Raw genomic sequence first — 15,997 nt, forward strand, 5'->3', positions numbered from 1 at the left:
AGGCTAAATAAAACAAAAATACTGGTGGTAATTTTTGACTGTGCACCTTTACAAACGGCACCCCATAGTAGTGTCCATGCTAGTTTGTGACTGAGCCTTCTGCTCCTCCTTTTTGCCTTTTTCGCTGCTGTTCAAAGTCAATATTTAGCCTGCACAGTTTTTATTTTTTAAATTTATTTTATTTTTTGCTGACAAAACAACTGTGTAGAGACCGCTGTTCAGCTTAATCTTGTTCCARCAATGCAGCGATTTGCCTCTCTAGGGACACATTAAGGTTTTGCTCAGCTAAGTGCTGTAGATGACATTGTGGTGCAGGTAATCCAGAAAGGAGGATTAGCTTGATCCTGGGTAACCCTTTTAAATGAGATTATACAATAAAGCTAAACTAGAAATGTTATAAAATAGCCAGCCTCRCAGTAAAAGTGAAGACAGCATGTGTCTTTTTATTGCTTGGTTTTTGAAATGTAAAATGTTACTGGAGCAACTTTGGTACAAAGCAGGCACATCATTGAAAAAAAAAAAAAGAATAGTGGTCATCAAACCAATGTAAGAATGGGTCGAATATAGTTAAGGCAATGCAGGAAAACCTGGATTTGATATCAGGAAAACAGATTGGTTTACTGTAGGCTCACCAAAAGCTTCTAAGTAGTCAATGTATCATAGCATGGTTAAAGATACACGAATATTTGGGGTTCCATGATTAATCTTCCTCCCTGGACCAGAGCACTGTTTAAACTGAAGTTATAATTCATGAACCAGAAGTTTCCTATAACAGTAAATGGCATCAAGCATCAGAATTCTGTTTTCAGTAACCCTATGTGCATGCCCTAGTCTTGTAAGTGGTGTATATTGCATTCCAATGATTTTGTTTTTTTATTTGTTTGTTTGTTTTTGTTTGTTTTTCAACCCACACTGCACTGCTGCCCCCCCACCCATGATGCACCTCCGCTTGCTGGTTTATGTTATTGCGCTTGACTCCCATTGGCCCATTGCCATCATGTGCTCGCTGCCTGCTAATTAAGACTCAGTCGGCTGTCAAATCACTGAAGCGACCCCTCGACGCAACTTTTGACCTGGTACTATGACCTTTCACCTTTTAGCTTGGCATGTAGCTGTGGTGTGATACATACTGTATACTTGTGAACAATGTAATTAATTGACTAAACTGAGTAAGCACTGAGGGGTGATGAACAGATTGCCGTTTTGCTGCATTTAAAAAATGCTAAAGTTTCCTTTGGAATATTGATCTTTAGGACWCCCGATTCTAAAATATGAAAATTTATTCAAATGAGAAATTCATTTTTCTGTCAGTTCATCATCTTCTTCAAAATTATTCATGGGAAATATTTTAGTGTCAAATAACATGCTGTATGATAGTCTTTGCATGTTTTTGTCTGTTCCCATATTGCATGAGTAACTGTTGAATAGGTGTCATGACTGTAAAAATGGCTTATAATGTACTATTATCATGGAGCTACAAGTGCAGCTTTTTCTAACTACATCAGCTCTATTGATGGCCCAAATATGAGTTCATCTTTCTACCTCAATGTCACAAAGTTATCTTTAAAGACTTTAGGCTTTACTCAGCAACATAAGTAATTTACTATTAGTTTAATGTTTCATTTTATATATTTTTTATATATGCCATGGATTGTTTCTACTGTCTTTAGCTAGATAGAGGTCCTATTTTGCCAGCTAGCTTCACTTTGCACCTCTGGCAACAGTAATGTGGTTCACTGTTATTTGTAGTGGCATTGTTGAAGGGCAAATTTGTGTCCTAATGGGATTTATTGTTCTCTCTGTTGTAATGTCACTGGTGCCATCTTTTTGTTTTCCTCTCACCTCCATCCTTTATGTTGGTGTTGTCCCCTTATCAGGGGCTCCCTCCTGTCTTGTCTCCTTTACCAAAGAGACCTGCACTTGAAAAAGCCAACGGTGCCAACTCTATGTTCAATGCTGGTGTATTCCAGTACCAACAGGCCCTGGCCAACATGCAGTTTCAGCAGCAGGCTGCCTTCATACCATCAGGTGAGACCTCGTTCTTCTCTCACCCATTTAGTTACTGCCTGTTGTGTGTTTTTCACTTACCTGGTTTATGTTTTGCTATCACAGAGAATGGCTAAATGTGCTCTTTTTTACATGAAACTTGCACGCAGTGAATTGTTTGTACAGTATACAGCATGGATGTAGGTTTAGTGGCAGTAACAGGAAATGCCAAGTTTTTTTTAAAGAGGACATATCATGCAAAATTCACTTTTTGAACAATTAAATACATTTTGTTGTGTACTTGGAGCCTCTAGGAGTGCATAAAATTTCAATTTAGTTTCTCCTGGTGCTGCGTAGATATCATTATATTCTGTTTGGGTCATGTTTCTTATCTCATTCTTTTTTTTTTCTTTTTTCTATTATGTTTTCTGAACTATTATGTCAACGTATTTCAGACGGAACTGTCGTCTTCATTCTCCTCTGGCTCTGGGTCAGACAGATGGATAAGTCTTCCATTGCTGACATCTTTTAATTAATTTGTAAATAAAAAAGTTTCTGCGTAGTAAAATAGGGTGTGAAGCACCTCGTTTGGATTTAAAGAGACAGCGTGAAAATGAGTTGATCTGAGACAGACCTCAGCAAAAGGGGTCAAAGAGGGTCTTGTAAATTTAACACAAGGAGGAATTCAGACCAAAGCATTGCAGTTCCTCTTTATAAAGACCGCCAACTGAATGATTTAAATGTGTAAAAGGATTTAAAAGAATGATATGTCTACTTTAAGAATCTGTTCTAAGGACTGTTTTGTACAAATCCAAGTCTTTAACATATTATTTTCACAAGTCATACTGTAATAAAAAAAATATTTGTAGTCCCACCCATTAGATAAAGAGTGCAGCCAAGGGGTTTTCATGTTTAACCTGATGAGGAGCAGATGTCAACATTTGATTGGAAAAAACATACTTTTAACTATTGGAAACTCCTAAAGTGTCATTTCAAAAGTTTGGAGGATGCATCCTCTTCATACAGAATGAGAACTACTCCCCAGGTGTGTGGATATGTACATGTATAGGATTCTCACACATGAGCAGCTTACTTATTTGAAGTAGTCTTCCAGCACTGCAGAGTCATCTCATACTGTGGCCAATAGTCTCATCTGACAGTCTAAGAATAGCCTGCTATTGATTCCCTGCAGTTCCTCATATGTCTCACTCTACTGGGCTGTCAGGTCACTACAAGACACTTTGGAGACTCAAAAAAGAGGTCATTCAAATGTTTCATTGCTCAAACAGCTGCTCTGCTGCTGACGGGGGAAAATGAGGCCACATTTTGTATTTAATTAGCATTTATTGGATCAGATGAACTATAATCCTGAGAMTGACTGTTACTTGAGTTATCACTGATCATCAATATTGACTAAAGTTAATGCGCTGAATTAAGTAGGTTATCTATGTAGACCATCATCTGTTTATATCCAGGTCAAATTTCAGTTTTTGTCTGACTCTGTAACACTCTTCTTKATTTTGTTTTTCCCTCCCCCTCCATTCACGCCAATCCCCTGCTGCAATGCATGATGGGCAGGCTCGATATTGTGCATGACACCTGCAACAAGTGTTGGTAGGTGCAAGCTTTCYTTAATGACTATCTTTGTGGTCTCTTCTGTCTTGTTTGACTCACCATATAATATGAGTACATTCTTCACTTTGCAAAATTAGACTTAATTAAAACGGCACACTTGATCTCTTCATGTCTGATAAAACTGCAAATCTTATTATTGAATTTACTTACGTAATYCCATCAGGAGGCTTTATTTGACTGTAGCCCTCAGTGCATCGTAAAGATACAGAATGTTCCTCCCTTTAGCTCTGTCACAGTTTTGTCAGTAACCTAATGCTTGTTGCAGTGCAAAATCCCCAGCTTCATTATATCTCCTCTCAGGCTCTCTAACCTCTGGAGCACCTCATTTAACTGTCTGGTTATATAAGCCATATAAACATGAGTAGTTATTATTTAGGGCAAAAATAATAATAGAAGAGATTGGAGTTGCTAAAATATTCATGATTTTTTTCACAAACTCAGCAATTATCTGCCCTTCATTTGGTTTATTCTATTATTTATAATTTATTTCAGTTGTAATCATAAGCAATGAATAAGTCTTTTTAAATATTCTTATTTATTTCATTATGCATCGCAGCCTTCCTGTCTGTTTCTTAACTCAAATTGATTTTCTGGTTGTGACATCACTCAGTTAGAACTGTCTCCTCACAGCCACAAGCTTTCCTGTGCAAACGACCACCCGTTGTTGCCCATGTGCCTGAGCAGGTTGTCTGTGGTGTCCTCCGGCAGTTTAAAACATTTCCTGTTCTGTTCAGTGGTGACTCATATGATAATAAGCATCCCTAGCCAAACCTTGCTAAAGATAAAGCCAAACTGGAAACTAAAAATAAAGAAGTAAAACAGAAATTCTTCAAAAACAAAACTACGTAGGTTTCAAAACCTACAAACTGTCCTCATGTTTATTAGCGTTCTATACACAGACATGAAAATGAAGTGAAAAAGCCTGTGAAACTTTAAATCTTCTCCGTTTCAACTGCCTGTGTGATTTTTCCCTCAAGTACCCATGATGCACGGTGCTTCTCCAGCCACTGTGTCTGCAGCCACCACATCTGCCACAAGTGTTCCCTTTGCAACAGCAACAGCCAATCAGGTTTGCTTCTCTCCTGCCTCCTCTCACTGTTTTTCACGTCTGGTTTCATCTCAGACTTTTCTGTCTTCTCTAATTGTATTGATATGGCTCTTTAGAAAAAAGGCATGAATTGTGAACAAGGCCCCATTTCTGATCTTTRTTAGTTATCTCGACTGTCAGTGATTACACACATGATTGCCATGGTTATCTTTATTATCAGTGTTAATTGAAGTGCTCTTTGTCCTTGTTTCATCTGATCCATCTGCTTATTTCTCTCCGTCTTCATTACGCCCCCCCCCACTCCATTTCTCTTTTCTCCTCTCAATCAGATTCCAATAATATCTGCAGACCATCTGACTAGTCACAAGTATGTGACCCAGATGTAGGCGTCTCAGTCAGAACAGTATGTACAGCACCTTCTTCCAGCACCACATACAATACCGTGTCCTACTCATAAAAAATTTGATTTTTCATCTGAACAAAATGTTTATTTAGGATGTTGTCTAATGAAGACTGAAAACAAATTGGACAAAGTTTGACCTTTTCCAGTAGATCTAATGTGCTGTATCCTGTGACCCTCTGTGCAGGATGAACTGGAGCATGCTGGTGTCCGGTGATTAGTGGTCATCCCTCATGGTAGTAAGATCAAGAGTGGAATGGAAAACCAAATTTGAACTGGTTTGGAATCAATCTGCATGTCGACAGAGGAGAAGAACAGTTTGTCTAAAAGGTTTTCATATAAAGTTCATGCACAGTATCACAACAGAAAAGAAGCCTCATTGCATTAAAGACTGCCTTTCGTTCTGCAGAGACAACTAACCTTTATTCACCAGACACATTTTGAATGTCAATGCATGGTAAATGTGTGGAGCAGTCGCCAGGAACGCCGACTGAATCGGTACGTCCGTTGACCAAGAACGATGGCTTGTGTCRTTAGTTTTCTCGTCGGTTGTTGGTCTTTGACTTAAATTGTTCATTTGTTTACACAGAGGTGCACCTTGTCTTTCAGTTGAAGTAAAACAGAAAAGAAGAAAAAAAACTATAATAATCTGACTGAATCATATGCATGCACACTTATTTCTTTGTTTTGGTTTGTTTTTGTTTTAACAGTGAGAAGGGAATTTATTCTGAGTGTACTCAGAGGCAAAACTGAATGTCTGTGAGGTGTCTTTCAAACCTTTGTAGCCTATCTTTCTGTGTCTTAAGCACATGTCTCTAACCTTGCAGACATCCCTGTAAAGTGCCATACACACATCCCCTACCCCACCCACCCACAAAAAAAGAAAAAAAAGTACACAAACGTATTCAACCAGTGTTGCAAAGTGTTAAACTCAACAATTCCCTTTAATAGGAACATGTTCTTTCTTGGACAGCATGTATTGTCCAACCTCATGACCTGTGTTTCCCATTAGCACCACTGAAATTAGATAATGTTCCCCCAAATCTCCTACTGATTGAATAGCTTATCTGTGCTCTTTTCTTTGACTTTGTTGTTGATGTCAGTTGTYTCGACACAAAAGGAGATCTTGTCTGTCTGTAGATAAAGTCACGTTGTGTGGGAGTTTTTGGCCGATCTGAGAGGCCAAATGCTCCATCTGTGATGAGGATGAGATGATGAAGAGCTTTGTAGGCACAGGTAGGCATGGGCTGGGGTGACTGAGAATCTAATGGTATTGTTATTAAGTGTTGAAAACTCGGATGCCTGATTRATGGTGCAGAAAACCAAGTTCTGTTCTCAGTTAAAAGGTTTATTTTTCACATCTAAAAATTCCTTCTCATGTTCAGAGCCACTGTGTGTGTGTGTGTGTGTGTGACCCTGAGCCTGATCAGAACCAAACTAAAAATGGTGTCCCTACGGCTGGGAGTGGTAACTTTTTTGTCTGCACTGCTACAATGGAATGTCAACAAGTCTTCTTACATTGCTGAAGAGACACACATATTAAGAAGAAACATGTTGATTGTATCACTGTTTAAAGTAAATGACTGCAACTGATCACAAATTATACGATAAAAGGCTGCATCAAAAATGCAGTTGATCACTCCCAAAATGTACATCTGTATTGTAATCTTGAGCAAAAATACCATAATTTTATTGCTTCAGTAATAAAAAATTGAAGGCTTTATATAAAAAATATATAGATATGCTATTTCTATCACTGCAGCTAAAATAACATTCCAGGTCTATAATGAAGAGCATTTAGAGAAGYTTTAATAAACAACCTTATAACGACACAAAGTCATAATAGATCATGACATCAGATTTAGTTTTCTCWGTTATTTTGACATAACAATTCTAATTTTGCTGTAAAAACTAGTTGTTTTGTTGCAAAAACTAGACAGTCAACTGACTCAGCCTCATGCGTCAGTTTGACCCAAGGGCAGCAGGAGGGTTTAAACTGGTCCATGCCGATAATAAGTCTGAGTCTAAACTGCTGTGAGATAAAGCCATTAAAAAGAAACTCTTGAAAAGCCGAAAGCAGTTTCCCAGAAAATGTCGGTAGTTTTTGACACCATGACTTTTAAAATCGATTGTGTATCTTCAACCGGGCCGTGGTTCATCACAAAGTGATCAGTCTGAGTTTAAACCTGTTAGACTGAACTGAAAAGTCAAATGAAAAGAATCTTAAAACTGAAAAAAAAAAAACAGCATGATAGATCATTTCATTAGTTTTGATACAGTAACTTCTTCAACTAACTGTATATCTTGAAACCGGCCCATGCCTACCCTCAGGGTGATCAGTCTGTTTCTAAACTGCTGTGTGATCAAACTGAAACTCTACAAAGCGACTACTAATGGAGGTGTGATTTGCAAGACGTGAGTAGTGTTTTGCTTGTGTGGTTATGCGTATTTTAAGGCAGGTTGACTGGGAAGAATTAGTGTAGTGTGTATATATAGTTCACCATATTTAAGAGTACCTGTTAAATACCTGAGAACTGTTTGTTTGTTTGTTTGTTTGTTTGTTTGTTTGTTTGTTTGTTTGTTTGTTTGTTTGTTTGTTTGTTTGTTTGTTTGTTTTGTTTGTTTTCAGATAGCCAAAGTTCTTTCGTGTCACTGTTAGTAGGTGTTATGGGTAGACTAGAGGGGCTGAATTTTACAAATGCCCAAAGACAGTTTGGGTGTTTAAAGTAAAACTCTGTTTTAGTTGTGTGCTGAGTGTTATTGATTGGTGGATTCAATAATATGTGGATAGTTCAGGTTAAAGTGGAAAAAAAATAAACGATTGTATAACTCATCCAAAGCCTTAGAATGTACCATCGGGTCAGCACAATGCAACATGCCATTTTGAACCATACGGCTGCCTAATTCATGCCATAATAACACCCACAGAGCACTATGTGATTGTCACTTCCTGTGTCAGTGTTTTCTATCTTTCTTTCTTTTTTTTCCTGAATGAGGACTGTTTGATTTTATTTTGTTTGGAAAATACTTTGRGATTAGTTCTTTTTTATGATTTTTAACTTTACAATAATGAATATACGGTACAGTGTGTGTTTGTGTGTTATTCATCCACAGTTTCTTGAAATTCCATGTTATGTTACTTTTAGTATGGTTATGATTGTAAACTCAATATTTTCTACATTATGCATATTGTTGAACTGTATGCATATTGTTAATTTYTCTGGTCTTTTTTGTGTTCTTTGAACAAAGATGTTTTATATGAGTATCTAACAGTAATGAAATAATAGAACAGAGAGGCTGAGTTGTCACTGTGGCAACTACCGCCAATACCTGGATAATATTTTAATGATTGTAAGGTTTGTAACTAGTCCTATAAGAAAAAAAATGCTGTTATAAAAAAATACAATTCTTAGATGTTTAGAGTAAAGATGTTATTTTCTACTGTATCCATTTCAAATAATAACTATTGTTTGAATATTTCTACTCTCCCTGGAAATCGGGCCATGTTGGAAAACAAGCTGCATATTTAATCACTTTTAAGGATGTTGCTGGCAGGGGGCAGGTGAACGTGGCGAGTAGGGAACTGAGTCTCCGCACTCAGCTTTAACTTTGCCAACTGCAAACAACAAGGGTGGGAAATACTGAGGTGATGCAGGTGGTGAAGGTTGACTTTTTTGCACTTCTGTACATAGTCAAAAAAGAGAGAATCATGTATATTGAGATCTTATTTTGAATAAAAAAAAATACTGTCTATGACGACAAGGAATTTTGCTAGGACAACAACAATAATTCTTTTGAAAGGCTGAACAAAATTGCTTGCATTTAAAAGGGCACTGAGTTCTCACTCTCCTACCCCTTTCAGAAAAAAGGCCAAGTGTTGCTCTTCTTTTTTGTCAGCAGCTTGTAGTTTGCCAGGTAACCTTCCGGAGGAGGCGTCCACTACCCTCCAGCGCAAGAGCCTGACTGGGTTTGTTTGGTCTCTTAAAGGGATTGTTCAGATCTTTAAAAGTGGGGATCTGGAGAATGTTTTGAAGCAAATAACTTACCTGTTGAAGATAGCTCGAACTTCACCTCTAGTCTGAAATATTTTGTAGCATTTCATGTTTACGCAGTTCTTATTAAGTTTTAGACAATTGGTTTCAACATGATTTGGTAGGTCCAGATTTGGTCCAGGTAGGCTGTGAAATGAGAGGGTCTAGCCTTTGGATGATGTTTGTTATGTTTGTTTGCTTGACCACGCACGACACCATTACCATAATTGGCTTTAAATCATGTCTTCAGACTTAAAATGCATTGAGACATGTATTCACCTATATTATTCTTGGAGGAATAACTTAAAATATATTGATACACGTGATTAAATTTAAAAAATACATGAATAATTTGGGTTTAGCTCCAACATCGGTACATGTAATTGTGTTTTTTAACATGTCATTGTAGCATAAATGTCATCATCTAAGTTGCTAAACGCATTTAAAAACAAGATATTTGGTCCGTAACGAATTTCCAAACAAGGCCAACTTGATAAAAATAAAAATAAATAAATAAACTCTGCCGCCTGCATTTTTCTGTTTAGTTTGTTGACAGCGCAATGAATCCTGGGATGTTTTGGGGAAGGATACTCGGATGCAGCCTTCATTTTTGGGGATTTTGTGGTCCACATTTGTTGGCCGTGTGCAAAGGAGCCCATGGATTGTGATAGCCTTTGTCACGGGGGCAGATGTGAGCCACCGAAAAATGAGGACGTSAAAGGCCAAAGCTAGCTTCTTAACTGAGACACAGCCTGTATGTGACTGCGTAATGTGGATGGCAGCACTCCACTTTGGTGTTAGCCTCACTCAGACTAGCTTTATCAGGATTAAACATAATTCCTCAAATCGAACGTTCTTCAACATGATCTACAACTGGTAAAACAATAAATGTTCCTAACCTTTCTACAGAACCCCACTTCCAAAGGTCTGAAATAATGCTTTAACCTGCCTGCACCGACAGGTGTGTGTTTTTCACGGCCACACCCTCAAAGGCCCCACCAATCACATTATGTCCTGTCTATTTACCTTACTCGGAGAGGAATGCATGTTCCAAAAGAAAAAAAAATACATACAGTATATTAAAGAAAATCACAACACAGTAATATTGAATAAGAAAAAAACATTTACACAGAAAGATGTATTTACAGTATACAATACTCTATCAATGTAATGGAATAAAATATATACAAAAATACAAAAATAGAATAGTGGTTTTTATCATAAAAAGATATTCCAGAGACTATACTCATTAAAGTTTCACCACTTGGAGAGTTAAAATACATGCAACACAAACACCATAGCTATAGGTAATTTCTTTGTTTATGTAAGCTGTGCTTCTAGGAGATGAAATTAACCGAACTGAAACGTAATTCAACATCAGACAGATCAAGGAACCCAGACTAACAGGACTTAACATTCTCAAGTAGTTGTACTAAATCTTTTTTCAAAGTGGCATCCTCATGATTTTTTAAAAAAGTAAAAAAACTTCATGACATACTCACCATTATTTTATGTGAGATATTTAGAATCAAGGCTGATGTGTAGAATTTACCATTTAAAATAATATTTGAATGTCAACTTTTAGTGGTTTAATCTAAAGATGTTGATCCACTGAAGGATGGTGCTGCTTCTGTTTGCAAAGTGTTGTTAAAATGCAGCATTTAATGTAAGGTAAGTTAGCAGGTTAACAGCTGTGTCCATTAAATGTCTCTCTGATTGAGTTTAATGCATTTGTCATCCAACGATAAATGGAAAATTGGAGTGGCTTGTTGTAATTTTTATCATTTACAAAATGTGTTGTGCCTGTTTTTTTATGTCCTACCTTGTTTTTATTGTCATATTGACAAGGAAGCCCTTTTTTACATATGCAAATCTAAATAGCTCTACTCAGTAATGTAATGCAGCAATATTTGCACCACTGCACACAACTTTTGTATGTCATTATATTCAGAAATTCCCAAAACAGGCCTAAACACCAGAACAAAAAAATAGAGATTATTGGCAAAATCAGAAATACAAAGTATGTACATGAATGCAAAATCCTTACCTGTGCTGAAGCCACTAGTTAACACTGTTTACCACTTCTCAGCTTTATTAAAAATAATAAGATACAGTTATTTACTAGTTGTGTGTACTGTGTTTTAATTTTTATTTCATTTTTCATAAATAAATAAACATTTTAACACTTTATTTAAACTGTTGATGTCAATAAAATATATGCAGTTTTATTGAAGGGAAAAAAGTTTWTTATTAAAACTTAAAATGGTTGGACACAAAAATTTCAGCAGTAAGTGAAAAAAATTACAAACTCATTTAGCATTTCTGAATATGTTTTTGTGTATGTTAATTATGTATTTTCTTGAATCGTCACTCAAAATTACAAAATGATCCACAAATGTTTAATGAGAAATGTTGGAGTAGTGAACAAACCTAATTTATATTATGTACAAGTGCTTTTACTCCATTTAATTAAAAATATAAACTCTGTTAGGATTGCAATTTGTTAAACCTGTTTTCATTCTTTAATTGATTTGCCAACACATCACGACTGAACTGTTTGGCCTTGAGTCGCTCAGTTTCATGAGTTTTAATTTGCACACCCCGACTTGAAACTGTCCTCAGTCAAACCTTTGTCTTGTTGCAATTGCAACTGAAACTAAAAGCAAAGTTACTTTTAGCAATGAAAACATGTTGACATTGCTTCACCCTCACTTTCACGCATCTCTGATCTGTATTATATAGGTTTACGTTTTTAGTAATGCCGCCATCATTGTTTTATCGCTGCATACATTGTCCAAACTGAAGCTGACTGGAAGCCAAATTTACGTCACTGTATCAGAAACCGATGTTCTCAGCCATCTCATGATTTAKTCATGAAAGATTTATTCATAGGGAAAAAATCTCTAATATTATAAAAGCAAAGACATTTTGAGTCATTTGAATTTTTATATGGCCAATGTTAATAAYGTTAATGTTAAAAGCCATACAAGTCCCGTTAGTCAGGGTTCCTGAAAACTGACTGAAAAACTGCTGTGTGGTTTGATTTATAACCCATTACAATTAAATTTTGCCCTGATATTTTCAGTTATTCTTTTTTCATTTTTTACAAGCACAGATACTTATATTTAGGAGATAATGTAAACAGAACTCTTCTTTTTTTATTTGTTGTTTGTTTTTTTTTCTGCTTGTAGTGCTGAGATGATGTATTCTGTCCTCTGCTGCAGTTTGTTTCTGCTTGTTTTACCGTCCCAGGCCCCTTGAAAGAATRTGTCATGCTGCATGTTGGTTTGTCCTAAAAGCACCTGAATGATTTATCGATTGCAACAGTCTAAAGCCATAAAATCTAATCATCAGAATGAAGAGGGAGAAAATGACGTGACAAACAGGTGGTGCTTTTTGAAGCTGAGGGACGTGTTTTACTTGGTTTTATTAACTACATTATCATGAAGTGTAGTTAACAGAGCTCAAAGAGCCGTTCCAACTTTGCAGGTTGTGTGTAGTTGAAGGAAAAGTATTTAAGAAAAWTTTTTTCATGGGGCCTGTATTGCTATATATTCTTGCTGTTATGAATTTAAAAATTAAATAAAATTTACAACTGAGAAAGCCTTTATTGTCAATGTGTCATTTCCTTTTGTCAGTACCACTTAAAATAATTCTTTGTGAAATATGTTAGCCTTTTTTTAGAAAATGAAAACAGCTGCCAAAAACAAACATTCTTAAAACCTTCATAAAACCTTCATAAACATGTACTGTATGTGAATACTTTTCATTACCTTTTTTTATTATATATTTTTTTGGGGGAGGATATGCAAAAAAAATTGAGCTTTATATCATGCTATAATATCAACCATAAGTGTAAGTGCTTYGACTCATTAACACAAAACTCCTCCCTGGAGCTCAGTCTGCTGTAAAACTACCGCCCCACAGAGCATTCCGTCCCAGAAGCATTGTTACGAAGGTGTGCTGAAGTGGGAATGTTGGAAGTGGTAGGAGGTTCTTAAAAGGTTCTCTTTCATCTTGGTGCAACTCAGACTAGCCATTAGCTTATAATCTCGTCAGAACTCATTTTATTTTGTTCCCAAACTGAGACTTTCGAAGAACTATTCAAAACAGGTAATATGTTTATTGCTCACAGTTTACACAGAACCCCCATTCAGTCATCTTCTTGCACGCACTGAATTTAGTAACAGGTTCATTTTAAGCCAGTATCTTTGAAATGAACAAAAACAGTGATGTTCCTGTCCTTGAGGGACACCATCGTGCATGCTTTAGGAGYTCTCTGCTCCAACATACTGTACTTGGTTTGAATGAGTGGGGGATKAACAGGYTTCTGCAGAACTTAATTTAATCACTGTCAATGTTGGAGCAGGAAAACAAGACATTCAGCAGGATCAGGATTGGACACCCCTGTTCAATAACTATCAGTCTGAACATGCAATACATAAGACTGGAATGCCTCTGATTAGAAAAAGTGTACATTCTGCATGTCTGGTTAATACATCACAATGAGACAATTTAGTCATGTAAAAATCTAACTTTCCAAACAATATTGTAGGTCGTTATAAAATCAGCACATTAATCATGACCTCTGACAATAAGCCAGTATGTATATAAGGAATTAAGCATGTTTTCTTACAGATAAGGGAGCACCACAGTAAATGCTACAAGCTGCTGCTGAGAACACTATTACAYACAGTTGGGACATTCTGAAACCATTCTAGGGATCTGATAACACCCAATAACGTCCATTTAATGGATGATAACATCCAAAGCGGGTGGTGATTACACATTTGTAATTTGAAAGTTTAAGTGTTTTGTTTATCCACAAATAATTAGTGCAAATTATTTTATAATCGTGTTGGTCTGATATGGTTCAGATTTATTTTTAATTTTCCCGGTGTTCTCAGAAATCTGATTCTGATTGTGGTTTTCATTAAAATCTCATTTGAGATAACTCCACAGATGATGCATCACTGTCCTGACCAGAGCTTCTAATTAGGAGCAAAGATTTTAATTCAGATAAAAATGCAGTGGAGCAACAGACTGATCAAATCTCAACCTGATTTAGTTTTGATGTTTTTTTTTTCTTTTTTAGGTAAATGAAGCTGTTAGGAATCAGTTAAAATGCTGGGGTCATCCTCTCAGCTATTATTAAAAGGACATATTTTTATACTTTGAGTGGCAAATTTTTTAAGCTTTAATCCTGAGTTTCCAYAAAGGTAACTTAAGGGTACTTTTTCCTCACGTTTTCATGTTTGTCATGAAAAYAAATTTCAAAGCATTAGAGCTTGATGTTTTCATTTGATTTGTGTACAGTAGACTGTGCTGATTGTTCAAGRATGTGAATCCCCTTTCTGCCACTTGGTGGCACCATTTAATTGTATATTGAAATGTTCAGCTCAACTAAAAAAAATAAAAGGCAGAAAATGATTATTTCAARTCTTGCAAACCAATTTACCAAGATRTTATTGTTCTTAAAAAAYATGTGTCAAAACAAATGATTTCAAATTGCTTCTAATCAAAACGATGGCATAAGCAAAATACTTTTTTTTTGTTTTATGTAGGGTTCTGTGGAAAAGTTATGAAAAATATCTCACCTGTTGCAGGCAACTCTATACGTTGTACCTTCATTTGGAGAAATAAAGGTTTAATTCTGACAGGAATCTTRATCTCCATTCTTGAAAGATTTATAGTGGTTTGCAAATGTTGTTTTATGAATTATCTGTAGTAYATTTTACATTGCAGTTATTCTAGCAGAAAGATTACAATATTMTTTTCTAAAATGCCTCAGGCAGCCTTGGAAGTACTACAGCTAGCTGTAGTAAGCATGCTTGAAATTAACCACATAAACATGTGAATGTAATACATAATAAAGATTATAAACGTTACTAAAATAGTGTATATGAATTATTRTGATTTCCTTTTCCAGCTGGCTGAAATGGGCTGCAACATCACACTGTAGCTGAAATTAATTTCAACATCTTGCTTTCTTTCAAGTCATTTGTTCCTGTTTAAATTACCATCATGCTTTTCCTCTTCATTCTTCTCTAAATCCTTTTCTAATTAAATGCTTTTATGACTAAAGGCAAAATTAAATGACCTAAAACTGATGAAAATTGGAGTTTCTTTCACTGTCATCTATATTAATTTTACGCTTTGCTTAATTGTATTTTCCTGGATGTTCGAAACCGTTTAAGCTTTTCCTCCACCTTCTTCCAGTAATGATGCTTCTTCTTTTGCCTCCTCAGATCCCCACTTTTCTTTTTCCTCTTCTTTCATGTCTGTGTCCGCAGGCTTTGCAGCAGAAAATGTCCTGTGGAGGCTTAATGAAGCACTTCTGATCCAATAATGTCAGCTTCTGTGTCCTGCCACACAGACTGTGATGCACGACCTGGAGACGGCATCATATCATGAATCTCTCTTACCCCTGCCCTTTTAACATGTCCACCTTATCAAACCAGGCCTTTTTTTTATAATAAATAAAGGATGAACAATGTGTGTGTGCATTTTAATCAAGGAGAGCGCCCACCCACATTTTTCTGGGAGAAAAAAAGGAGGGAGAAAAGTTGCACTCTGAGCACTCTGTATTACTTAATATACAATATGTGTCTTTTAATGAATTACCTCGCAGGGGGGAGAGAAATGCWGAGAAAAGCCATACAAACGAAAGCACCACTATGTTTGAATTCAAATGCAGACAGAAATGTAACGTCTGTTCTGTTAAGTGGGACGATAAGCAGTTGACTTGAATGCTTTAAAAATTAAGCCTCCAGCGCTCTTTGAAGAAATGCTTGTGCTTTAAACTAAAGTTGCCTTATGATGAGAAGGGACAAAGTTATAGTCAGTGTGGTCYGACCTTGTCAATTTTGGGCAATAGATGGAAGTGTTGTGGTTGAA

General features: G+C 36.3%; 1 protein-coding gene across 7 annotated transcripts in view; it reads left to right on the forward strand.

Moving 5' to 3' along the window:
- LOC106519419 (muscleblind-like protein 1) overlaps positions 1–12,710 on the forward strand; it is a 65,434-nt gene extending 52,724 nt beyond the window's left edge. For 2 of the 7 annotated variants that reach the window (XM_014011091.1, XM_014011092.1), the window contains exons 6-11: positions 1,023–1,076; positions 1,878–2,028; positions 3,565–3,600; positions 4,599–4,690; positions 4,999–5,072; positions 5,257–12,710. In XM_014011091.1, the coding sequence (XP_013866545.1) occupies positions 1,023–1,076; positions 1,878–2,028; positions 3,565–3,600; positions 4,599–4,690; positions 4,999–5,055 (390 nt within the window). In that variant the 3' untranslated portion in view covers positions 5,056–5,072; positions 5,257–12,710. The remainder of the gene's footprint in view (positions 1–1,022; positions 1,077–1,877; positions 2,029–3,564; positions 3,601–4,598; positions 4,691–4,998; positions 5,073–5,256) is intronic. The other 5 variants (XM_014011093.1, XM_014011094.1, XM_014011095.1 and 2 more) reach the window with 5 other exon arrangements.
- The last annotated feature ends 3,287 nt before the right edge of the window (positions 12,711–15,997 follow it).

This window comes from Austrofundulus limnaeus, unplaced genomic scaffold (genome assembly GCF_001266775.1).
Source record: "Austrofundulus limnaeus strain Quisiro unplaced genomic scaffold, Austrofundulus_limnaeus-1.0 Scaffold76, whole genome shotgun sequence".
NCBI lineage: Eukaryota > Metazoa > Chordata > Actinopteri > Cyprinodontiformes > Rivulidae > Austrofundulus > Austrofundulus limnaeus.